The sequence below is a fragment of the Scardinius erythrophthalmus genome, assembly GCF_964197995.2.
Source record: "Scardinius erythrophthalmus genome assembly, chromosome: 2".
Lineage (NCBI taxonomy): Eukaryota > Metazoa > Chordata > Actinopteri > Cypriniformes > Leuciscidae > Scardinius > Scardinius erythrophthalmus.
This window is the reverse complement of record NC_138222.1, coordinates 54,603,649-54,630,240: the sequence shown is the minus strand read 5'-3', so window position 1 is coordinate 54,630,240 and position 26,592 is coordinate 54,603,649. Positions and strand designations below refer to the sequence as shown.

Genomic DNA, 26,592 nt, shown 5'->3' with positions numbered 1-26,592 from the left:
ACTGCCTCTGAAAGTGTAAGAAAATGGAAGAAATAGCCTTGGAAATTTTGTATGAAAATATTATTATTTTTTGCCTGCAGTTTCCCTCACAAAAAAAATAAAAATAGTGGAGAACATGCAGAATACATAGACATTGATTAACCTTTTTCTAATAAGTAGTTCATTCGGTATTAATAATAAAATCATAAATGGTCACAAAGCGCTCAGAAAGGACTTTTATTACGCCAAAAAGGCGTATCGACGTCCATTTTGTTGACTGCTCACAATGGCGAGCTTCACACATCGCTGCTTTTAATTCTAAGCACATTCGCTAAGGAATTTACCACCCATCATCTTTTCTCCTTCACCGGTGTCGACGCTCTTCCTGATTTATTTTAACTTCCTGAACTGTACAGTTTTCTTTCAGCTTTGTATATCTTTTGAAAACACACAATTGTGCATTTATTTCCCTGATAATATGGATTAATTTGTCGATGCCTGCTCAAATTGACTGGATATATCTGTTCCACCTGACCATGCAGAATATCCAGGCGATAACACACTCAAAGGATTAGTGTAGTTTATATAGATCATTGCATTTATATAGATCATATTTGTATACCCGGAATCGCGTTATTAATTTCGGCAGGTTTTTCTAAGAAAGGGAAGAAAATAAAGAAGAAGAAGGAAACCCCCAAACAGAGGTACGAATGTAACTAGTTCATATGCTTTTTATGTTATTGGTGCATTTTTGCGGTTGTGGCTTTTCATCCGCATTTATGAGTTCACGAGCCATTTACTTGTAACAGCCCCATATGTATGTATATATGTGGTGTGTGGTGAGGTTTAAAAAAAAAAAGGAAGCAATTAAAGTCCTCATATTTTTAGGCCTATATCAAATGTAAATGTATGTCCCTAGCTTTTACAATTAATTTTCCTGGTTAAATAAACATGACATAAAAAAGAGAGACCAAATACAATTCTATTTTGTATTTTACACTACGTAATGTTCTATTTATTAAAAACAAGTATAAATTGAATCAAGTTCGTGTTTTTACGCATTTTTACACTTATTCCAAAATAATAACGCAGTAACAATTTAAACGATATTATTTGTGAACTAATACTCAGCTTTTCTTTTTAATAGTCAACTTATTTTCAGCAGTCATCAAGCTTGTAAACACTAGTCACAGACATAGACACGAAGATGTACCTTTATAGGCTGATTGCTCACTAAAAAACCCCGCAGTCATATTTTTTTCTAGCCATTTCAAGTTTGATTTTGACGGGATAATGTGGTGATATCTAAAAGTGTCTGAGTTGTTTACTTACTTTTGAATTATTATTCCCATTAATGTCATCATCGTCTTCATTCAGGCCAATTCGAGAACGCGCACGAAAACAAGAGGCGGGATTTATCGCGTGAACCAATCATAATTCAATCATAACTTGATGGACATATGGCCTCCTCTCACGTGACTTTCTATCATGACTTTTACATTTTTTTTATTTCATATTTTGTAATATCGATTATTTTCTTATCCAGTTTTTTTGATGAGACACTGCCAAGTCAAAAAGGGCAAAATATTTAGTGTTAAAAAAAAAAATAATAATAATAAAAAAAACGACTTAACCATTAATCACTGGAAGGAAAATTAGCAAGAATTGTACAAACACTGTAGATAAAGTATCGTAGCATGAATAGCCTTCCCCTTTGTTTTCTGTTAATGTTTAAGCCTTGTGGGTAAACTTGCTTTTCTTCCTGCTTTTAACAGGAAGAAGTTTTCCTCTCAAATATTAATGGCTTCAAACTCTGTTGTTGAAAAATGTCTCCCAGTTCGTTTGAGTTTAATGTGAGACCAAATATTCACTATAGGGTTCAAATCTGGACTCTGACCAGGCCAAAACCACGAGCCTGACGGACATCTTCTTAAGCCACTTCTTGCTTGTGTTTGCAGTTTGGGCAGAAGTATTGTTTTGTAACATCTGATCATTCATTTTTAGATAACTTTTCTTTTGTGGGAGGCAAGCCATTCTGCAATATTCTCTTAACCTATAAAGAAAATTGCAGAATTTGCTGTGGATGCAGAATATTGGGAAAAGATGCACAGGAATGTCCCATGAAAACTCGTTCCTGGAAAGCAACCTTTAGACCACAGTTCACGTGTCAGAGCTTTAGGATTTACAAAGTTGTAAGCCGTTTATAGTGAGATGTTTACGGGTAGTTTTACCGTTTGGCATGTCTCTATTGATTCTAGTTTGATCACATTTAAGACAAAAAGTCTTTAGGGAGGGTTAATATATCCAAATATGTAGTCAATATATCTCATTAGAATGTGAATATGTAAAAGACCTTATTCAGAGCAGTGCCATGACAAGTATGAAAGCGAAGCTGTGAGGGATAAACTTACTATTTTCAATGGCATCCGCTGTAAAAAGCTGTATAAAGCTCCTAGATCATTTATAATTTTCCATACTCATGTTGTCTGGATTGTTTTGATCACTGAAATGTCTTGGAAAGATATTTTTGCAGTGTTTCATCAGCAGAACAATCCAAAAACACATTATATAACAGTACAACCCACTGAAGAGATGTATGTCTATCCCTCACCGCCTCGCTTTCATTCCTGTTATAAATCAAAGATGCCGCTGCTGTGAATAAAGTGTGTGGAAGGTAAGCAAACATCAGACCTTAAATGTTGATGGTTTGTGACTTTAGCTGTGTCGTGTTCAGTCTCAGACACGCGAGAGCTGCAGGCGTATAGAGTTGCACTGGACAAGAGGAGCTCTCACTTTTACCTCAATACTTGAGCCTATCTGACCTAATAACCTAGTGCTCAATAGAACAGACAAGGTAGAAATCATATTTTACGTGATAGATCATATTAATTGGTGACGATTTTGAGATTACGACCAAATACAGACCAGGGTATTTATATCTATGCATATTTATTGTAGTTGATATTCCTGTGTTACTGTCTTCGCTGTTACATGAATTTTATAATTTTTCCTAATATGTTTACTTATTTAAATCTTGTTTAAAAGCCTCTAAGGCTAGTGTGACAACATGCCCCACTACTGACATCTTGTGTTCAGCTACCCAAATGTTACTCGAGGTTCACTTATAATGTAATGAGAACTGAACTGAGCTGGACGATGACATAATTTTTTGCAGAACTGCTTTATAGATGAAATTAACTAATTTAATAATTGATGATCTTTACAACGGAACTGAATCAAAACAGAACTGACTTCAGCTGAACAACAGTCGAAATGCACAATTTTCCTGTTTATCACTGTAAAGCTGCTCTGAAACAATCTGTATTATATAAAGCGCTGTATAAATTAAGGTGACTATAGCTGAACTATTTGTCGATGTCATATGCAAATGTAGGCTATTTGCTAGTGTGACGTCACAGATCCCGCAATATCAAAACAAGCCATTTTCGGAGCTTGATTAAATAAATGCTTTGTTTATAATAAGGAGGACGTTTTAAGCTCTTCTGAAAATGTCAGGATGTTTTAATGGTACAAAGAACTCTTATGTCAAAAGATTTAATTTGATTTCTCATGTCTAAAATTGAAGTTTACTTAACCTATTGATGTGATTGCAATATTTGCATATTGAATTGTGATCAGTCTTTTTTCATGCATTTATTTTTCTTACCAAATTGCAGTTGATCTTTTGCTTTCCTTTACGTTCATTTTTACTTATTTTAACATGCTTTATTTGTGCTTCATGTCATTTTCATGAAATACTATTCCATGATTGGTTTAATCATTAATGACATCTACTAACTGTGTTCTCCGCTCTCCTGCCCGCAGTCATGTCCTTCAGGAGGGGTGTTGTCAGGCAGAGTAAGTTCAGGCATGTGTTCGCACAGGCTTGGAAGGCTGAGCATTGCCTTGATGATGTCAGAGTGTCACGCGTGACGTGGGACGGTCCGCTCTGTGCTGCCAATCCGAAGTTCATTGCTGTCGTCATCGAGGCTGGAGGAGGCGGAGCCTTTCTTGTGTTCCCGCTCGCCAAGGTTGGCATGCACTCTCTCTGCGATATGTGAAAACAATGAGGTTTTACAGTTGGTGTTTGAGATATTTACAGTTGTCTGCATAATCAAACCAACATTTCCATAAAATTGGTTGAGCTCACATTGTTTTTACATCTCTAACCACTAGAGCGGTAGAGTGGACCAGAACACCCCGACTGTGTGTGGACACGCCGCTCCAGTGCTGGATGTGCAGTGGTGCCCTCATGATGACAACGTTATCGCCAGTGCCTCAGAGGACTGCACTGTCAAGGTTAGGTTTACTCCCTTCAACAAAGCCCACACCTCATATATGAATGGTGAATAAGGTGTCTTTATGAATATTCATTGCATTATTTAAGGAATTATTTTAGATAAGTCTACAGTCCCAAAAAATCGGCGTGTTCCTTTAAGACATGAAGATTCACATGGTACACATTGTCATTTTTGTTGGTACGTTTTTCAATATTTATCTAATAATTTTTCAATCATTTAAATATTACTTAAAATTGTGTTTTTGAACCAAACAGTTTGTAAAAATCTATGTAAAAATATTGTACACGTTTTCCCATATAATATACTTATATTACCAATCAATAATTTTTTTTATGTTTTTGAAAACAGTCTACAACAGTATTATTATAAAATATTATTATAATTTAAAACAACTGTTTTTTTATTTGAATATATTTTAAAATGTCATCCATTCCTGTGATGCAAAGCTGAATTGTCAGCATCATTACTCCAGTCTTCAGTGTCACATGATCCTTCAGAAATCATTTTAATGTGCTGATTTGCTGCTCAATTTGTAACATTGGTTCTTCTCATTATTATCAATGTTGAAAATGTTTTTGCTGCTTAATATTTTTGTGGAAATCGTGATTTTTTTCGCAACACTTTTATGTAATATAATGTAATATATTTATATATAATATATTATATTTATTCCAGTTTTCAGGGTCACAGGGTCATTGTAATATGCTGATTTGGATTTCAATTTCATTTAAATGTTATTTAATTAATAAAAAGTTCAAAGGAACAGCATATATTTGAAATAGAAATCTTTTGTAACAATATAAATATCTTTTTGATAAATTCATTGTGTAATTTCTGAATAATTTATTTTTTTTTTTTTATATCTCACTTACCCCAAACTTTGGAATGGTTTGTGTAACACAAAAATATTGAGCAGCACAACTGTTTTCAACATAGATAATAATAAGCAATGTCAATGAAGATTTTTTTTGTTTTGTCAAGGAATTCACGTTTTCTACAAACATATTAAACACCACATCTGTATTCGTTTCTCTTGGATATCAATAGCAAATATTTCTTGAGCAGCAAATCAGCGTATTAGAATGATTTCTGAAGGATCATGTGACAGAGAAGAACTTTACTTTTACACAGAAGATCCGTTTTCTTGTATGTCTAAAAAGAGAGACACTGTGTTTGTGCACAACAGGTTTGGCAGATTCCTGACGGAGGTCTTACGTCTCCCATGTCTGAAGCTGCTGTGACCCTCGAGGGCCACAGTAAAAGAGTGGGCATCCTAGCCTGGCACCCTTCGGCCCTCAATATCCTGTTGACTGCAGGTTAGCACTTCCTTTGTCTATATATACTTTGCGGATCTCGGTACTTGGATTAAGTCTGTTCTGGCACACTCTATTTCTGGAGTGTGCTCTAATTCTGGTGTCTTAAACCTGCTTTATATCTTTTCTCAAGCCCTAAATTTGGATGTTGGAGTTTGTTGATGGTTTTGTGCACCTTCAAAGCACTGAAAAGACAATAGTGCTGTCAATCGATTAAAAATGAATTGCATGATAGGCTGATTCTGTAATTAAGTGAATCTCAATTAATTGCATATATCAATATTTGTTGAGAAAAGCCACCAAATGAAGATAATTGAAGACATTACACTCTTGAGGCAGACAAATGTATATGCATGACAAAAAGTGGTTTTAGAAGTCAATAAATTGTTTTATTTCCATATAATTAAGAAATAGTGGTTGATGTGTCTACACAAGCTAAACCACTTCATGCACAGTTTGATTTAAAGGTTTGTGCACAACCAGACAAAGAAAGGCAGCTTTGGGTTTGATTTGCATTAGCGTGTAAATATCTGAGATGCAAATCTTAGCTCTTAAACTGGTAAAATGTTTTTTTTGCTGATCTTTTGGCCATCTTTGATCGGTAACACTTTATTTTGATGGTCCACTGTAGACATTGTACTAACTATAAGTAACTTTGCAACTACATTTCAACTAACAATCATTAGAGTATTAGTGGACCGTCTGCTAACTAACACTTTATTTTGATGCTCCCATAACAGATCTACAACTACATGTCAACTTATTCTAGCTGAACCCTAACCTAACAGTCTACTAATACTCTAACGAGAGTTAGTTGGCATGTCTCTGTACCAATTTCGGGACCAGAGCAAGAACTGCTGAATTAAGTACTTTAATAAATTCTGCCCGCTGTCAATCATAGCAGTTTCCGATTCAATGGCGCATTTAAACATGGTTGTCAGTCCAGAAACTTTTCCGTGTACTGAGCGGCATAAAAAGCTACACTTGTATTGAGATTGTGAATGGGTAATAAACAGAAAGCAAGAGAAGAGCCTCCCTTTATAATCACTAAATCTATCAATCTCTAAAGTTCAAGCTCACTGAATTCTGCACTCTCGTGAAAACTCCCATTATAATAATAAAAAAAAAAGCTTTCTTGATTGTAGAGTGAATCTCTTGTTTATATTGTATTTCCACTTTGTTGGTTATAAGAAGCATGCGGCGAACATTGAACAAAAACAAAACCTCATGCGTTTTCAGCGGATTCTGACTAACTTACTGAATAGCACCTCTGATTGGCCACTGCATTCACGCGCTCAACAGATGTGACTGTGACTCATTACAATGCCCAACAACCAGCTCATAGTGCGCTCAAACAAACACGAACGAGAGCATTTGAAAGCAGCGTCTATCAGCGGGTACCGAATATCCCCAGTACTACTGGAACTGCAGAAATGCTGGTACCATCAACTTTTTTTTTAGTAGTAAGGGTACTTTTGACAGCCCTGGAATGTCTAAAGTGGACCATCGAAGTAAAGTGTAACCCTTTGATCTTGTGTACCCTTGTTCTAGGATGTGATAATGTCCTCTGTGTGTGGGACGTGGGCACCGGGGAGATGGTGTACCAGCTGAGTGATGCCCATCCTGACCTGATATACAGCGTGAGCTGGAACCGAGAGGGCAGCGTCCTGTGCACCACCTGTAAAGACAAAGCCTTACGAGTCATCGATCCCCGGCGGGGAACTGTCCTGAAGGTCAGCCTGTTCACTCCTGCATCCTTACATTTCTGCATCAGGGTTTCCCAACCGGGGATTTGTAAAGCAATGTAACAGACAGATTCAAAGGTTTGGGTTCGGTATGATTGTTTTGGAAAGAAATCTCGTATTCTCACCAGGGTTGCATTTATTTGATCAAAAATACAGTAAAAATAGTAATATTGTGAAATATTATTATGTTTTCTATTTTAATTTGTAATTTATTGCTGTGATGCAAAGCTGAGTTTTCAGCATAATTACTCCAGTCTTCAGTGTCACATGATCCTTCAGAAATTATTGTCATATGCTTATTTGCAGTTCAAAACAACAGCATTTATTTTAAATATTAATCTTTTGTAACATTATAAATGTGTTTAGTCACCTTGGATCAATTAATGCATCCTTGCTGAATAAAATGATTAATGTCTTTCAAAAACAATGTTACTGACAACGGTAGTCTAGATACAGGAGATTTCAGTGTGATAGTGAGAATATTCCTAATAGGCCGAGATGATACAGGTGTTCAGTATAAACATGGGCATTAAGTGCACCTGAGGACTTATAGAATTATTCAAACATGTTTATTGAGCTTTATTCTTTCAAAGCTTGCTATTGCTAGCCTCTCAGAAATTGCCTACCCTACCTTTAATAATGTGAAAATAACATTCATTTTCATTGGAAGTGTCACATGTGACCATGGCCGTAGCCAGCTATGAGGTCACCGAGGTCTGGACCTCGGTCATTTTTTTATATTCAAAAATAAAATGTCAAGCTCTCTGAATGATTAATTAGCCGTTTAAACCGCGTCATGTGTGTTTGCAATTTATGTCGCTGCGAGAAGGTAGATCAGTGAACGGGGCTTGAGAGCGTGTTGTAAGCATAGACTATAAAAAATGCGGCAGAGCGCTTTATGTCACTTTATTATAATTTGTAAATAAAGCGCAAAAGAAACTACAAGCATGATGCAACAACATTTGATGTCAATTTGTAATTCATGAAATGACCAAAAAGTGCCAATGAACTTTTTTTTTCTTTTACATTTCCGATAATGGAGCGTAATTTGCACTAAGTGCCTGTCTTTTTAGCAAAAAAAAGACACCTTCTACTAAATAGCTACAGTGGCATGGGTCGTTGGGCGTGCGTGAGGTGCTTGAAACTCAGTAGCTTTTGAAGCGTTCGACTCGAGTTCGAATCCGCCTTTTGCCGAACTCGCTCTTCTCCCTTTTCCCAATACACATGAGATGTAAAATGTATAGCCTAACATAAAGGTCTCTAGCGTTATATTTTGCCAACGAACTAATATCGAAACCGTGATATGGTTTTGTGCTTTTATAAAACAGCACAAGAATTTAAGTATCCTATATGGGCATTATGTTTGTGCTGCGTGATTTAAAGAAAAGTGCGCACTTTGCTCACGCGATCAAAGAGTTTATTTCTTGCAAGTGAAGACATTAGGACAAAAGTATTGTAATTTTCCTATAGTGTAATGTAAAGTATACTTTTGAAATATTCATTTTCATTATAGGCTATATGGATTTTAATAGGAATAATTATCTAAATCATTATTATATTATTATTATACTAATTGTTTGGCATACTAAAACACCAGTTATAATGTAATGTAGACTGAAACTCCATATCATAACTAAAAAATATGTTTGAGCCCCCTTTAATGTCCAGGTACAAGTCAATGTTTTTTCTTTGTGCACAGTTCATGGGTTGAAGCCCGTTGAAGCTCTTAATTTTGAGCTCTCAAAGACCACCAGATTGATGCATTTAACCTTAAAATGTACAAAATTTTCTTACGGGGGAGCATGCCCCCGAACCCCCCTAGAGGGACAGAGGTTTACCCAACATAGTTTTACAAAATCCTATGGGAAAGATCGATCATTTATGAACTTTACTCCAGCATAGTACAACAAAGTTCCTTTTAAGTCAGTAAACTAAAACTCTTAATGCAAAATTAAAATGTCCTTGGACAAACTATACATTTGGCCTACCTAAGGGGGGGCATAAGACATTGATTGTGGCCAGGGGCCTCTGAATTCTTAATCCGGCCCTGCACCTCACCCCGGACCTCACTAATTTTCAAACCCTGGTTACGGCCTTGCATGTGACTGCAGTTCTGTTTGAGATATGACCGACTTGTTGGTGATGTTGAATTATGTATGAATAGAATATTATTGAATTAACACTTTATAAATCAATAATTTGATAAATAAATATAAATAACTTTATAAATCAATAATAAAACAACAATTCTGTGGTTGCCTCTAAACATGAAAAGTCTCCAGTTAGCTTAGCCTTAGACTTTGCCCTGAATCTGTCCTTGTTTTCTGCATCAGGTCTCTTAGGAATGTGTCAGTGTTTTCAGATCAGTGTTTTTGCACAGACATGTGATTTTTCTTGTCGTTTGACGATGTCACACTCAGGTGCGGGAGAAGGCTCATGAGGGCACCAGGCCAATGAGGGCCGTCTTTCTGGCCGATGGGAAAATCCTGACAACCGGCTTCAGTCGCATGAGTGAGAGACAGCTTGCCCTCTGGGACCCAGTAAGAGCTTTTTTTTTTAGAGGAAACTCATTGGTTCATTGGTCAGCAAGAACGTTTTATCCTGTCAGTGTTTTATTTGCTGACTTTAGCTAGCTTCTTTGCACGAAGAACAACATAGTGACGAAACGAGTTTGTCTGTTTAGAGCTACTATAGAAACATGCCAGCGCATTTCAATATAAGGGGACCCGCGGTGTATGTAGAGAGAAACTGCTCATTCTAAGGTAATAAAAACATAACGGTTCATTAAGTAAGGTCTTTATACACCACTGAAAACATTTCTCTCAACAGATCCTCCTAAATATTACACAATGCACCTTTAAGATAATTTTTTAATGAAATTAAAACTTTCATTGGTAAGGATGCATTAAATGTCTTTACTGTCACTTTACTGTCAAAATTGTAAAGTAAAGCAAAAAAGAAAAAATCCTTTCGAGAAACGAAGGATGCATTTGGAGGAGTCTTTGAATCGGGACAGTCTTTGTCGCGCCGCGGTGATGCAATCGGCTTTCGAAAGCGGCCTTCGAAGGATGCAGCCTCTGAACTGGGACTCAGCTACAGTCTTAACTTAGCGGCTACTGTATGTTTATGCAGCTGGCCCCAGGACACATGCATCAATAATCAGACACTCTCTAATTATTTTAGTTGGCAATGAAATCATCTATATAATCAATCAATCAATCAGATGAGCTTACTTACTTCAATCAGATGTTGCCTGTCTGGTTCAGTTATTGATATGTTTTGGTAATGATATGTATTTTGATAACCTATTCTGTCTGTGCTTTTCAGAGAGATCTCTCTGAGCCAATGGTTACACAGGAAATGGACACCAGTAATGGAGTTCTGCTTCCATTCTATGACCCAGACACCAACATGGTTTACTTGTGTGGGAAGGTAAGATTACCCAGCTTTCACTGCTGCGCGACAGGTTTCACTAGCTGCTCTAACTAGGCCTGGTTGTCAAAAGTAGCGACTTCGGTACCAAGTCGGTACTGAAATTTAAAAAATGTGATGCTTTGAGTGCTGTTGAGCAGAATCATAAACACCTCTGATTGCCTATTGTACTCACGCGCTCATCGGATTTGTCTGTGATATTTGTCTATCTCAGCGCCAGCGGACCGGTCCGCCGGTAGACGCCTTCTTTCAAACTCTCCCGTGTGTTGTTTTTTGTTTGTTTTGTTTTTTGTTTTTTCAATGCCACAAGAACAAGAGATATTACATTTTCACAATATCACATTAAAGGGTAACTAAACCCCTGGTCAGAGCCTGACTCCACCCACTGGCAATATTTGAAAAATGCTAGAAAAGTGGGCAGACCCCAGCGGAGATAGAGGGGACGAACCGAGGGCGGGGCTGAGCGGGGGGGACGTGCACCTGAGACCTGCAGTGACGGATTAATTGACAGCTGCTGTCAGACTCAAAATGGAGAGTGACTCGCAGAGTCGCAAGACGACGTAAAGTACATGCATCTGATGAGTTTTATCGAGTTAATGTCAATAGCGAGCGCTCTCTATAGGCATATTCATATTTTGCCGCTATGTGAAAAAATCCGGCAAAATGCGCCGGCGCGTTTGTCGACCCCAGAGGATTAACTTTAGCCTAACCATAAATTGTTATTAAAATATATATGATCACTCACACCGCTGTGGTGGTGGAGTCCATGCAGGAGGAGCAGCGTTTGGCACTGTGTCGCTTTTCAGCGCGAGCTGTGTGGAGAAGCCCATTTCCACCTCTATTGCGTTGGAGAAGCAATCCTGCGTAAAATGCAGGTTGCACACTTGAGCTCTAAACGGGAACTCACGGTCTTCCAGGCCAAGTGGATGCAACCACTGGCGCCTAATTTCCAAGTCTGCTGGAAAGCTATGCCGTCCAGCAGTGCTGTTGCAACCATCAACACACCTACGTACCCTCCTGCCCACTGTACTAAATACAGATAAATCTACGCTAGCTCGTACCAAGGGCGTGGTGAGCTGGAACCTGCTTACGTCACGTAGTACAGCAAACATCCAATAGGAAAATTCAACTGCAGTAGCCACCGTTCAACCTGAAGAGGGCAGCACTCAGACGTTTTTACACCATATATTGTAGAATTAAAACACTTTATACCCAAATGTCAAAAAAGTTCCTCGAATCAATGAACAGCACTAATAAAGCCCCATTCTTACAACTAAAAAAAGTTGGTTTAGGGTTTAGTTACCCTTTAACTGCCAGGAAATGAGAAAAAAAAAGAGAAAATGCCCCCTTGTGTATCTGTGTAAGCGCTCGCTGAAGAGCGTCATTGATGTATATTTACAACATGTTTTTGAAGCGCTGATCATTGTAGCCAATTACAGACATTTGATGAGTGCGTGAGTACAATGGCCATTCCAGAGTGTTTACGATTCTGCTCAACAGCACTCAAAGCGTCATATTTTTAACATTTCAGTATCGACTTGGTACCGAAGTCGGTACTTTTGACAACACTAGCTCTAACAGACATATAAACTGTGCTGTTTACAGTAAATGTGTCCAATCACTGACTCAGATAGTTTTCCTTACATACAGTAAACATATTATAAAATAAGCTACGTTTTAAAAGTTTGGCGTCTGTAAGGTTATTTTTTAGCGTTTTTGAATAAAAATATCAGGGGCTTATTTGATAAAAAAAAAATATTTAATATATTTTCAAATGTAATTTATTCCTGTGATCAAAGCTGAATTTTCAGCATCATTACTCCAGTCTTCAGTGTCACATGATCCTTCAGAAATCATTTTAATATGCTGATTTGCTGCTCATTTACTATTATTATCAGAGTGAAATGAAAACAGCTGGTTGTTGAATATGTTTGTAGAAACTGTGATGCTGTTTTTCAGGATTGTTTGATAAATAGAAAATGTATTTTAAATAGAACATTTTTGTAACACTGTAAAAATCCTGTAAAAGTTAATGCACAAAAGTATTAATTTCTTTCAGAAAAACAAAACAAAACCAAAAACATATCTTACTGACCCCAAATTTTTGAACGGTAGTGTACGAGATGTCGAGTCTGTAAGCACATGTAAACTAAGTGGTGGTAAATCGCACAGTGATGGTATCAGATGTTAATACCTTGGTACTTTGATGCATACCATAGATCGTGTGTCTCAGAGGCCCATGTAATAAAAGTAGATCTGGTAATTGCTGAAATCCAATGAAGTCAATGAGCTCTAGTTCATCTGTCTGTGACCGTCTCTCTTTCGCAGGGTGATTGTACCATTCGCTACTTTGAGGTGACAGATGAGTCTCCGTTTGTTCATTTCCTGAGTCTGTACAGCAGCAAGGAGCCGCAGAGAGGTGCTGGTTTCCTAAGCAAACGAGGAGTAGATGTCAACAAGTGTGAAATAGCAAGGTATGAACTGAACTACGGTGTGACTTTATGACAGTGTCATTCTTTCTATTTAATAATGCCTTGATAAATCCCTGGGAACATTTGAGTGGCAAAAACGTACTCGGTTACTAACGTAACCTCGGTTCTCTCTAGAAGAGGGAACGAGTACTGCGTTCGTAGAACGCTGCGGGAAAAGTCTCTTTTCACGAAATACTGAAGCAAAATTATCCTTAATTTTCATATTTGTAAAACGCATTGCAGCAGTGCACAGCCATGGCGAGACGGCTCGCTCACTCATTGGCTGTTCTGCGGCAACTGCATGAGCCTATCGAGCGAGGGCTGATGCAATATCAGACCAATGAGAGCGCTTCGCGCGCTCCTCGTCACATCCCGCCGAAACGGGTGTGGCCATCCCCTATAAAAGGAGCTCGAGTAGGCTGATTCAACTGGTTTTCATCGCCGAAGCGAACCAGAGCGAACCGCGCGCACGGCAGGGAACGCAGTACTCGTTCCCTCTTCTAGAGAGAACCGAGGTTACGTTAGTAACCGAGTACGTTCTCTTACGAGAGTTCTCTCGTACTGCGTTCGTAGAACGCTGCGGGAACCACTTGTAAGACGCCGTGCGTGCTGGGATGAGAAAACACCGACCACTGGAAGCTAGTCCAGGTATACAGTGCATAATCACCCGGTAGACTTCGGAGAGTCTGGAGGGGGGGGGGGGACAACCACCCTCAGATAGCTGCGTCCTAAGACGCGATATAACATCACATAGGCAGGGGGAGGCCTGGCTAATGTGGGAAATGTGGGTCTTACGCAAATTTTTGCCCAGATATATGCGCCCTTAGGCGCGAAACAGCGCCACATAGGCAGGGGAAAAACCTGGCTGATGTGGGAGATGTGGGTCTTACGTAATTTCGCCCAATGGATGCGCCCTTAAGCGCGATACAACGTCACATAGGCAGGGAGAGCCTGGCTAATGTGGGAAATGTGGGACTTACACACTTTCGCCCAAATAGGTGCGTTCTAGACGCGATATAACATCACATAGGCAGGAGGGAGCCTGGCTAATGTGGGAAAACATGGGTCTTACACAATTCTGCCCAGAGAACTTCGGCGGCGCTGTGCGTCTGCGATATCAGTGCCGTGTTTAGACAGCTGACTCGAATACGCCGAAAACACTTGGCTTGCAAGTGCGGTGAAGTATTCGGTGGCGTTGTGCGCCTGCGAAATCAGTGTCGTGGTAGACAGCTGATACGGCTAAACCGAAAACAACCTGGCCTGCAAGGCGGGAACTTCTAGGTTGTAGAACCTTATGAATGTAGACGGCGAGGCCCAGCCCGCCGCCGTACATATTTCCTGTAAGGAAATCCCGCTAGACCAGGCCCACGATGAGGCAACGCCTCTCGTGGAATGCGCTCTAATGCCCAACGGGCACTGAAGGCCCTTGGTAGTATAAGCCATTGTTATGGCGTCAACCACCCATCTGGACAGGCTCTGTTTCGAAACAGCCGTTCCCTTGGAACGTCCACTGAACGAGACAAAGAGCTGCTCCGTCTGTCTGAAGGCAGCGGAGCGGGACACATAAGCTCTTAACGCCCTAACGGGGCAAAGACAGCTCGAGTCCCCTTCCTCGTTTGACCCCGGCAGGGCAGACAGGGAAATAACCTGAGCCCTAAACGGAGTGTTGAGGGATTTCGGCACGTAGCCGTGCTTAGGTTTGAGTATGACTTTGGAGTCATTGGGCCCAAACTCCAAGCACGTTGGACTCACAGAGAGCGCGTGCAGATCGCCTATGCGCTTCACCGAAGCGAGGGCCATCAAAAACACCGTTTTGAAAGACAGATGTTTGAGGCTAACAGATTGGATAGGCTCAAAGGGGGGGCCTTTCATGGCTGCCAAGACCGTAGAAAGGTCCCACACCGGGACTGAGGGAGGTCTGGGGGGATTCAGCCTCCTAGCTCCCCTGAGGAAGCGGATGACTAAATCGTTCCTACCCAGTGACTGGCCTGGCGTTGCTGTCGAGCACGCTGCGATAGCCGCCACATAGACTTTGAGCGTGGAAGGGGATCTGCCCTTATCCAACAGCTCTTGTAGGAAGGAGAGAACCTCCGTCACCTCACAATCGAGGGGTGACAGGCCCCGAGCTGTACACCAGCTGGAGAAAACCGACCACTTCGAGGCATAAAGCCGCCTGGTGGAAGGCGCTCTAGCCTGAGTGATGGTGTTCAGCACTCCATCCGTGAGGCTAACGGGTAACCGTTGAACGTCCACGCATGAAGGGACCACAGCTCTGGGTGTGGGTGCCAAATCGAGCCCCTGGCCTGCGAGAGGAGATCTCTCCTCAATGGCACTGGCCATGGAGCGGAGTCTGCTAACTGCATCAGGACTGGAAACCAGGCTTGGTTGTCCCAGAACGGTGCTATAAGCAGTACCGGGCATTTCACTTCCCTGACTCGCTCCAGCACCTGAGGTAGGAGGGAGACTGGGGGAAACGCGTATAGCGGGCAGTGCGGCCACTTGTGGGACAGCGCGCTGTCGTTCTTTGAAAAGAACACGGGGCAATGAGCGTTTTCTGGGGACGCGAAAAGGTCCACCTCCGCTCTGCCGAATCTCCGCCACAACAGCCGGACTGTTTGTGGGTGTAGAGACCATTCGCCCGTGGGAACATTGTTCCTGGACAGCCTGTCTGGACCCAGGTTGAGTGTCCCGGGCACATGCACCGCTCTCAGCGAGCTCAGGTTGCGCTGAGCCCATATTAGGAGGCGCTCGGCCAGCCTGTAAAGGGAACTGGAACCGAGGCCGCCTTGGCGATTTATGTAGGACACCACGGCCGTGTTGTCCGAGCGGACTACGACGTGTTGGTCCTTGATGTGGGGACAAAAGCGCGTCAGCGCGTTGTGAACTGCTAGCATTTCCAGGCAGTTGATATGATGGAGCTTTTCTCGTTCTGACCAGAGGCCAAAGAACGGCCTGCCCTCGAGCAGCGCTCCCCATCCCGAGGTGGATGCGTCCGTAGACACCACTTTCACTCTCGAGGAAGTCCCCAGGCTTACACCTGAACGGTACCAATCGCCCGCCGCCCATGGTCTCAGGGCTGCTGCGCAGTCTTGATCGACTTTGAGGCGCAATCGGCTGAGTGCCCACGCTCCGCGTGGCACTCGCGCTTTCAACCAGAACTGCAGAGGGCGCATGCGAAGCAGGCCCAGCTGGAGAACTGATGATGCTGAGGCCATGAGGCCCAGCATCCTCTGAAAACGTTTGAGCGGGATAATCGCACCGCAGCGGAAGGACCTCGCTGCGTGCTGTATGCGCAGCGCGCGCTGTTGCGACAGCCGCGCCGTCATAGAACGAGAGTCCAGAACGATGCCCAGAAACGAAATAGTTTGGCTGGGGTTCAAGGAGCTCTTCGTCCAATTGATCGTGATACCAAGATTCTCGAGGTGATCGAGTAACATGGTTCTGTGCTCCACGAGCTGAGATCGTGATTGAGCTATGATCAGCCAGTCGTCCAAATAGTTCAGCACTCGCATGCCCCTGAGTCTGAGGGGGGCGAGCGCTGCGTCCATGCACTTCGTAAATGTACGGGGTGCCAGGGACAAGCCGAATGGCAGGACTGTATACTGGTATGCCCGACCCTCGAAGGCGAATCTCAAGAATCGCCTGTGGCGTGACGCTATCTGTATTTGGAAATACGCGTCCTTTAGATCTATCGACATAAACCAGTCTTCTCGGCGAATGTGCGCGAGGATTTTGCTGGTTGTGAGCATTTTGAAACTGCGTTTCACTAAAGCTCTGTTTAGTCGTCTTAGATCTAGTATGGGTCTGATACCACCGTCCTTTTTGGGGACTAGGAAGTATCTGCTGTATAGCCCCCCTTCGCTTTGAGCTTGGGATACATGTTGTATCGCCCCTTTGCTCAACAGTTTTGATATTTCGGCGCGAAGCAGGTGTGCTACTTCTGAATTCACCGTAGTTTCGACGCGCGCTGTGAAGCGTGGAGGGCGCCGACAAAACTGTAGCGAGAAGCCTCTCTTTATAATGTCTAGCACCCAGTCCGAAACCCCTGGAAGCGCGGCCCATGCGTCTGCATGGCCGGCTAGGGGTTGGATGCGAAGCGCGCTCTGTTCGCTGTGCGACGGCGGCGCTTCGGGGCGCGCTAGCATAGGCGTTACGCCTGTGACATTTGAGGCGGGGAGCGCGCATAATACAGCGGGCAACACGCTCATCCTCGACCCCGCTACAGTGTTTATCTGAACGAGGGAGGTCTGAGAAGGTCTCATGGGACTCATGCAGCCTACAAGTGAACGTGGGCGGGGACCGGGCACGTTTACTGCTTTGGCCGCGCTGTCTGCTTGAACAGAGCGGGTGCTCACAGGTCCCGTTTTTACAGGGAGCCTGTGGCTTACCAGACATAGCGTTTGTGGGCACTGGGAAGTGGGCACTTTGACTATGTTTGTGGCGCGATCGAACTGTGTCGATCTTATGAGTACGGGCCCTGTGTGCAGGGCTGTGCTTGTGTGTAGGGATGGGCACAGGGAAGTGGGCATCAACACTACATTTATAGCACCATCGGCCTTGGCCGGGACACCAGAAAATACACTCTTTTCGGGATTTATCTGGGTAGCCGTAAAAACGGCTTTTGTGTGCAGGCAAGCGGGCAGCTGTGCGGGCTTGTGCTCTGCTGAGAACGCTGAAGCAGTCGCAATTCCTGGGACTGAGACAGCGGTGCGCTTTGGTGAGGGCCCGGTCGCAACGGGGCTTACACACCTGCGCTTTCCTAGGCGTGCTAGGACTTCTTTGGGGCTTCCGGCTTCAACACAACCCTTGGTCGCGGCCCGCGGTGAGTGGGGCGGCGGCTGGTAGAGCGAGAGCGAGGGCGTGAGCTGCGCTGCTGTCGCTGAGAGGGGGCGGCCGGAGGCTGAGGCTGTGAGCTCCGAGGGGCCTGTTTCTCACGGCCCGCTGCGGAACTGGAGCGCTTCGGTAGGAAGTGCTTGAATGCCTGTGACGCTTTCTGGGCTTCGGAAAATCTCTCCACGAACTCGGAGAGAGAAGATCCAAAGAGGCCAGCGGAGGATAGCGGGGCGTCGAGGAACGCGTTGCGCTCTGCATCAGCCATCTCCGTGAGCGTCAGCCACAAATGCCTCTCGGCTACGGTAGCGGAAGCCATACAGCGTCCCATGGCTTGTGCTGCAGCCTTGGTAGCGCGGAGGGAAAGATCCGACGCGCTTCTCAGGTCCGTGATGCAGATAGCTTCAGGTCCTATCTCGTCCAGTTTGCGGAGGAGATCGCCTTGGAACACCTGAAGCGTGGCCATGGTGTGCAGGGCCGATGCCGCCTGCCCAGCGGCGGAGAAGATCCGCGCGAGCAGCGACGACGTCATGCGGCAGGCTTTCGACGGCAGCACTGGCTTAGTCCGCCGTCCAGCAGAGGGCGGGCAAAGGTGGGCTGCTATCGCCTGTTCCACCGGCGGCAGAGTGAGGTAGCCTCGATCCTGAGCATTATCCAGGGAGGAAAATGCTGGGGATACAGACGAACGTGTTCGTGCAGAAAAGGGAGCGTTCCAGGCCTTCGCCACTTCTTCATGAAGCTCAGGAAGAAACGGAGCGGGCTTAGACACAGGAGAAGAACGCTCACCAGGGAGGAAGCTACCATCAAGCCGGGTGCGCGAGGGGAGTTCCGGTGCAGACCACTCGAGGCCGAGGCTCGCCGCGGCCAACGCGAGTACTCGCATGAGCTCCCTCTCGATGCTAGCTCTAGCCGACGGCTTTCGGGCAGGAGGCGTGAGATCCGCAGAGCTCGCCCAGTCTTCACTGCCTGAAGCTAGCAGAGAGCAGGAATCCTTTTCGACCGACTCGACTTCAGAAACAACTTCCTCAGATGAAGCGGCGGCAGACTGCGGGCGCTGAGCATCAGGAAGTGCTTCGGGGGAAGCCGGTGAAGCTGGCGGGCGAGCCGGCGAGCTTTGTCGGGAAGAGGTGGGTTCCGGGGCCCGCTGCGAGCGGCGCTTCTTACGGCGCGGCAACGCGGCGGGGGGCGCAGGCTCGGAGAACTGTGCCAGGCGAGTCCGCAGAGTCGCCATCGGCAAAAGCTCGCAGTGAGGGCAGCCGCCGTCAGCGAGCGCGAGCGCTGCGTGTTCTTCGCCCAGACAGAAGACGCAAATAACATGGCGGTCTCCATCGATGAGCGGGGCTCGGCACGAGCCACAGGATGGCATCTTGAAAAAGACGCGGCTCTTTTAGGGGTGAGTGTTCGGGAACACTGCACACACACATACACAAAACAGAGCAGATAAAGGATATGAAGCGCCGGAAAGCGCAGCAGGTACGGCAGTAGAAGGCGGCGAGGCCAGCGGCTTCGAGGGCTCGTCCCGCTGAAAAGCTTGCCTCGACGACGCTTGCTTCTCCGTGATCCAGCGATGCGTGAGCTTCGCTGAAGAGATGAAAATCAGTTGAATCAGCCTACTCGAGCTCCTTTTATAGGGGATGGCCACACCCGTTTCGGCGGGATGTGACGAGGAGCGCGCGAAGCGCTCTCATTGGTCTGATATTGCATCAGCCCTCGCTCGATAGGCTCATGCAGTTGCCGCAGAACAGCCAATGAGTGAGCGAGCCGTCTCGCCATGGCTGTGCACTGCTGCAATGCGTTTTACAAATATGAAAATTAAGGATAATTTTGCTTCAGTATTTCGTGAAAAGAGACTTTTCCCGCAGCGTTCTACGAACGCAGTACGAGAGAACTCTCGTAAGAGAACTTCAGTTTTTAGTTTGGTGCCAAAGTTGTTTGACTGGTTATTTGTCTGGGATGTTTGACTTAGAATTTTTTTTTAATGTTTTCTTATTGTGGAATATTCAAATATTGTGTTACTTTCTAAAAACTAATTGCGTTACTTACTTTTCATGGAAAGTAATGTGCCACGTTACTTTTGAATTACTTTTTCTCACTTGGACTGGGCTTGTTTGTTCTTAATAACAAAAAAACACAAATGTGATGTTTATCTAAAATAATTTTGCTTATTAGTATGGTTTAATTGGATCATCGAAGGTGAGCACCATAGACACTGGTTAATAAAGTGAGATTAAATACATAAAGTATATTTGTGTTATTATAACATATTTTTTCATTGCATGTTTGCTTAATATTCTGAGTTTTCATTTCACTGTTTTTACTCATTTTTAAGAAGCTGTACAGTAACTCTGAGTAACAAACTGGAACAAGTAGGCTATTAATGATAACACTTTAAAGGTTAATTAGTTATCATTAGTCAATGTATTTACTAATATGAACTAACAATGAGCAATACATTTGTTACAGTATTTATTCATCTTTCTTAATGTTAGTGCATAAAAATCCGTCTGTTCATTGTTAGTTCATGTTAGTTCACAGTGCATTAACTAATGTTAACAAATACAACATTTGATTTTAATAACATATTAGTAAATGTTGAAATTAATATTAACTATAAGATTAATAAATGCTGAAAAAGTATTGTTCATTCTTAATTCACGTAAACTAAGGCAGTTAACTAATGAACCTTATTGTAAAGTGTTACCGTATTATTCGCTAAAAATCATTTTCATTTTTGAGCTTTCATTTTGAGTTTATACAGCATCTCTCTCCAGCGCTTGCATTTATCTCCATTGTTCTTCATCTTGTTCCATCAGGTTCTATAAACTTCACGAGAGAAAGGTTGAGCCCATATCTATGACTGTGCCACGGAAGGTAGGTTCAGTCTGCATGCATCCATGCGTTCACTTTTGAATCTGTGTTTACAGCGAGTCAGAAAGGAAAGTTAGTAACTTTTGGCTACTAATTAGTCATTCCATTTTGTCATCTACAAGAGCTTTGAGTTGAACTTTGTTCTGATAGAAGTGTTGAGTTTCTGTTTGAAATGCCTTGAAGGCTTGGAAAGTTTAGTGTTACAGGAAGTTCTCTGAAAAATACCATATTTGAAATGCTCCCTTGCCTTGTGTGTAGAAAAATAATTGCACAGCGATGCGATGCTTGATCATCCATATATAGACTGCAATTTGTTCAAAAAAAAAAAAATGTTCAAATGGTGATGATATGCTCATGGGCCATTCCACCAAATGGGTGCCTTTTGTTATTGTATATTATTATACTTATTATACTCTTGAAAATCTGGGTAAAGCTCACCCAGAAATAAAAATTATGTCATCATTTTCTCATGCTCATGTCATTCTAAACCTAAACCAATCATAAAAGTTCCAAAGAAGAAGTTATTTTTCCTTTCTTCAGAAGAAAAAGCAACACGGGGGTGAGTAAATTGTGACGGAATTGACATTTTTAGGTGAAATCAATGTGAAAATGAAATAAAACAGGAAACCCATGTGAATTTTAAGGTATTTTATGAATTCTTGGTACTGCCCCCACTGCTGTATTTTTAGAGTCTTAGTGTCTCTGTGAAAGAGGAAGGAAGAAAACCCATGTTCAGCTGCCCATTTGCAAACTATTAATTGACATGTTTATCAGACTGCACCATTTCTCTAAATTAAACTCTTCTTTCCCCCCACCCACTATCAGTCCGACCTGTTTCAAGGGGATTTGTACCCGGATACAGCGGGATCAGAACCCGCTCTATTGGCGGAAGATTGGATAGCAGGACAAGATGCCCCTCCAGTCCTGGTTTCCCTCAGCGGAGGCTACATGGCCCCTCCAACCAAATCCGGCACGCTGCGGGGTCGACCCAAACTGCTCTCCCAGACCAACACTAGTCCCACCAGCACGACTGCGCCAGCAAACCCTATGGCGTTTGAGATGGAGAGCGAGGGTTCGGGCCACGGGCGAGGAGGAAGGGATGTAGATGTTGGGATAGAGAGAGTAAAGAAAGAGGTGAGTGACAGTTGTGACGAGGTACACAGAAATGAGGAGACGGCTGAGATGGACTCGTCTCATTATTGTACACATTAGTGTAAACGAAACAGTAGCGCAGCTCACGCTTATATAGTAACTCTTTCTTGTTGTTGGGAAAACATAGACACAGTTAGGCTGCTTGTTACCGGTAGTTTCTCTCTATCTTTGTCTGTCAGCCAGCGGCTTTTATTTTCTCTTGAATGTTTCTGTATGATGCACAGCACAGTCTCCTATCTTTGTGTGTGTGTGTGTGCTTTGAAAGCAGTGCATTAATATAGAATAGGGGTTAAACTGACTGGAACTACTTGTGCAATTAAACGATTTGAATCATATTATTGTAAAAAAAAAAAAAAAAAAGTACGTGACGTCACCCGTAGGTTTCTGAAGAGCATTTTTGAAGCCCAAAGTGGGCGGAGCCGGCCGTCGCCATCTTGGCAGCGCATCACCGGATAACCGAAAATGGGCAAAAAAGCGGGATTAACTGAGGTGACGTGACGCTAACAGACAGCAGACAAACGGCTAGTCGTGACAGCAGCGGCAATCCACCTGTCACTCAAGTGGCCACGCCCTTAATTATGCAGAACTTTAAGGCTTATTATAATTTAAACGGATGAGTTATAAAAAAGATGCACCCCCCTCACAGTTGTCATGAAAGGCAAAATTACCTATGCAGACCAAAACCACTTTTTGCACCAGGCTGTAAACACATTTTTTCTGCTGTAAAGTTGGGCTTGTTAACATGGGGGGTTTATGGGATTGACTCTCTTTTGCATCCAGTCTCTAGTGGCCAGTCGATGAATTGCAGTTTAAGTCACTTCTATGTTTGTTTCAAGAGAGAGACAGGCAGGTTGCCTCTTGGTTTGAACGCACACCTTCCAGCTAATCAGAATCGGGTTCTGACACACCATAGAATAAATATATTTATAACAGGGTATGTCAGAATACTCTGATCTGATTGTGTCATTGTATTAATTAGCAATGAGGGGTTTAGAATTGCCGTTTTTGAAGTAATTAAACTGCGTTATTGTTAGTAGAGAGAGACGCTACACAAACCCAGGTAATACACACACACACACACACACACACACACACACACACACACACACACACACACACACACACACACACACACACACACACACACACACACAGACACACATTCTTGTACATGTATCTTTATGAGGACATTCATTGATACAATGCAATCTCTAGCCGCTTACGCTAACCTTACCCATCACAACTAAGTGCCTAACCTGAACCCTTACCCTAAACCCACCCTTAACCTAATTATAACCTTATCCCTAAAACCACGTCTTGACCCTCAAACAGGCCTTTAAAGGGGTCTCAGAAAGTGAGGACCGGCCAAAATGTCCTCACTTTACTCTCTTTGTCCTCACTTCAATGGTCTAAAACTCAAACTGGTCCTCAAAGATAGTTGTACAAGTACACACACACACACACACACACCTCTCTCTCTCTCTTTCTCAATAATTCATTCATATAAATAGTATAATTTAATCAAATAAATGTAATCTTACGACTACTTTATCTCTGTGTCTGATTTAAAGCATTCAGTTTCAACGCACCTGTTTAAAGTTCCCCAATTATGCTATTTTAAAGGTTCCTACTTTTGTTTTGGAGATCTCCTATAATAGTTTTACATACATCTAAGGTCAAAAATATTTTCCAAAAATATAATTATGTATTTTCTCATAATATACTTTGCAACATTACCTCTGCTCTCACAGTGTCTGAAACGATTCAATCGAAGATCCAGTCTCTCTAAACTCCTCCATTCCGAGAGCCTACTCTGCTCTGATTGGCCAGACTGTTGTGATTGGACTGTTGTGATTGGTCTACTGCTTACAGCGCGAGTCAGAAATGAAACGGCCATTACCATATCTGAACTTCAGCTCCGAATCTTCCTCAGCGTTTGATACAAAGAACAGGAACAATGGCGGATCAATTCGAGCCCGAGTCCGCATCCTTTTGAAGTTCATGCAAAGAATATTTGCTTTCGCAACTTTCCTCTACATGTCGACAACACAAACCAAACTTTTCCAGTCTCAGCTTCAACCACAGTGTTTGAGGGTCAAAGTAGACGTTATTCGTGGGCAGCCAATGACGACCATAGACTGGCATTATGCAAATGTGTGGCTGGTTTCGGCAGTTCAGAATCTATTCTTTCTTTAAGGAGACGATAGCTTTTTTTTGTCGTGCATTTAGATCTTTAAAACTTTGCAGACCTTTTACATTCACAAACACCTGTATTTACACACTGCATGGAAAGATAATATAGGGAAAAAAGCATAATAGGGGCACTTTAAAGCCTAAATGTTCATGTCCCATTTTCTTTCTTGCACAGGAGGACCAACTTTCTGATATTCTGACGGAGGTGCGGGCGTTGCGCGCTCTGGTTCTGGCTCAGGGTCACAGGATCGACGTTCTGGAAAGGCAACTCGCCCGCATTGAGGATGGAGAAGTGTGAAGGAAACTACCAACATATCACAACACATAGCCTTACCCACATTCAAAAAGCTTCACTGAAGAGTTATGGGAAATGTAGTTCCGTTACTGTGACATAGTAATACAAAGAAATGATTGAGCTTTGAGCTTTATTGGTACACTTTTGGCTATTGATGCACTGATATATAATATCCTAAATGCTGCTCATTTTGTGCTTTTACTAGGGCTGTTACATCAGGTACTTACTGCTAAGTACAGACTCTGAAGTCAGAATTCGGTTGGGTCAATATTTGCATGAACATGCAAACTTTAAATGAAAAGCAGACTTGGTAATATCGTGTTGTGTGCATTTAAGAAAGCATTTATGAACGCTTCTACTTAATGAAAGTAGTTTGAAGCATGAAACCTTCAGGAAATGTATTAATCCAACATGCTGAATTAATTCCTTTCTTCCGCTAAAGTTTGATGGTGCTTATAAACATGCATTGACCAGCACTGTTCTTGGGTTTCTTTCTTCCATTTTATGTCTTAACACTTGTAGCATTTATTTGGGATGTGGTTAGAGTTTCATGTGTGGAAATGTGTGTAGCATGTGATAGAAACTGTACTCGTTGTTGAAGGAATTTGTGAGCTATCGATATAATGAAGAAGAGTGTCAAGAAAATACAGATGAAGATCTTCTAGGGTGAAAAGTTGCCCAGGTCACATTTCACCTCAAAATCAAAAGGATAATAAGAAATAATTCTTTTGACATTTTCATTTTGTAATTGTTTACTTATTGGGATTTTTTTTTTTTTTTTTTCAATTCCTATTTTTGGGAATTCACTGATTTTACAGTAATCATTTTCCATATTACACTAAAAGCATACTGTAAAACATTTTCTTTTACAATTAAATCAGACTAAATTTAAGGCAGCTCATACTAAAAAAGTCTTTTTTTCATTATGGTAATGCAAAACGTGCTTAACTGTCATGAAAATGCCTATCATTTCTTATTTATTTCCTTTGATTTGGAGAGACCTGGACTTGTTCTCGGCAGGTCCGTTGAGATTCTTGAGAGTCTCTTGATGAATAACCATGTTTCATTCCTGTTTGATTGAATATGAAAAACACTAGTAGAATGTGACATTGATTTAGAGGTTTAGATGGTGGTGTTTTTGTATTTTATTTTTAGTTTGTAATCATGGGCACTACAATCAGGGATGACTGAGACGACTCATCCTCCTCTGTGAATGACTTTATGTAGCTTTATCTGTTGTATATGTTGTAAATGATCTAAGTACCCATTTACTTAAAACTTAAGTGCTAACTTAATCTGTTCTTTTTAATAAATGACATTCACCCTAATCTACTGTGAATCAGTTGGTTTTATTATTTATCGCATTACAATCACTTACAGATTGTGCCAGCTGGCCTGTGATTGAGGTCAAAATGAACATTTTTGGTGCTACTTTTAGAAATGAAAGTGAACTAGCTTAGCAGAGCCAAACAGTGATTTCTCCTGTAAAGTAGGAAGTAGTTAAGGTTAACCAAGGCGAATTTCAAAACTGAAATGGCATTTGCAATGACATTAGAAAACTGATTTGAGGAATATTTGACCAGCTCTGGCTAAGAAACATGATCTCCTGTTGTGTATTTGAGCCAGGTTTTGCCTGCACCTTGATCAACCGTAAGAACCGAAGGCGTTTTAAAAAAATGTGGTCGTTTCGCAGCTCTTTTTGTGTTGTTGTGTAACGACCACACTCTGCATCCAGCCTTTTGCTGCATTCTGTGCACTGCACAAGCAGTGAAGCGTTCGTGCTTTCATGGTTCATAGCATCTTTAAGCTCGAGCTTTACAACAGGATGTGGTCTGAGAGAGAGACTTGTGTTTCATCTCACAATCTAGCTGAAGGAAACTGTGTTCCACTGAGCTCTTCCTGTGTGGACTCCTTAGACGAGTTATTTGTGCACATGCTTTCATTTGAACATTTTATTTTCACTATAAAATGTTCATATTTTTAATTTCGAGTTTCTAATAAACTATTAATATC

General features: G+C 42.4%; 1 protein-coding gene across 1 annotated transcript; it reads left to right on the top strand.

Annotated features, from left to right (window-relative positions):
• Positions 1 to 276: 276 nt before the first annotated feature.
• Positions 277 to 25,916, top strand: coro1b (coronin, actin binding protein, 1B). The gene is made up of 11 exons (XM_081391514.1): positions 277 to 683; positions 3,805 to 4,010; positions 4,156 to 4,278; positions 5,467 to 5,596; positions 7,145 to 7,326; positions 9,759 to 9,878; positions 10,666 to 10,770; positions 13,099 to 13,244; positions 20,885 to 20,942; positions 21,765 to 22,073; positions 24,460 to 25,916. The coding sequence occupies exons 2-11, from the start codon at positions 3,807 to 3,809 to the stop codon at positions 24,580 to 24,582; spliced, it is 1,500 nt and encodes a 499-aa protein (XP_081247640.1). The 5' UTR covers positions 277 to 683; positions 3,805 to 3,806; the 3' UTR covers positions 24,583 to 25,916.
• Positions 25,917 to 26,592: the final 676 nt, after the last annotated feature.

Excerpts from the sequence above, each read along its gene's own strand:
- coro1b (XM_081391514.1), top strand. The coding sequence starts at position 3,807 with ATGTCCTTCAGGAGGGGTGTTGTCAGGCAGAGTAAGTTCAGGCATGTG. Across the intron at positions 4,011-4,155 it reads TTGTGTTCCCGCTCGCCAAG|AGCGGTAGAGTGGACCAGAA; the intron begins GTTGGCATGCAC and ends TCTAACCACTAG. Across the intron at positions 4,279-5,466 it reads CAGAGGACTGCACTGTCAAG|GTTTGGCAGATTCCTGACGG; the intron begins GTTAGGTTTACT and ends TGTGCACAACAG.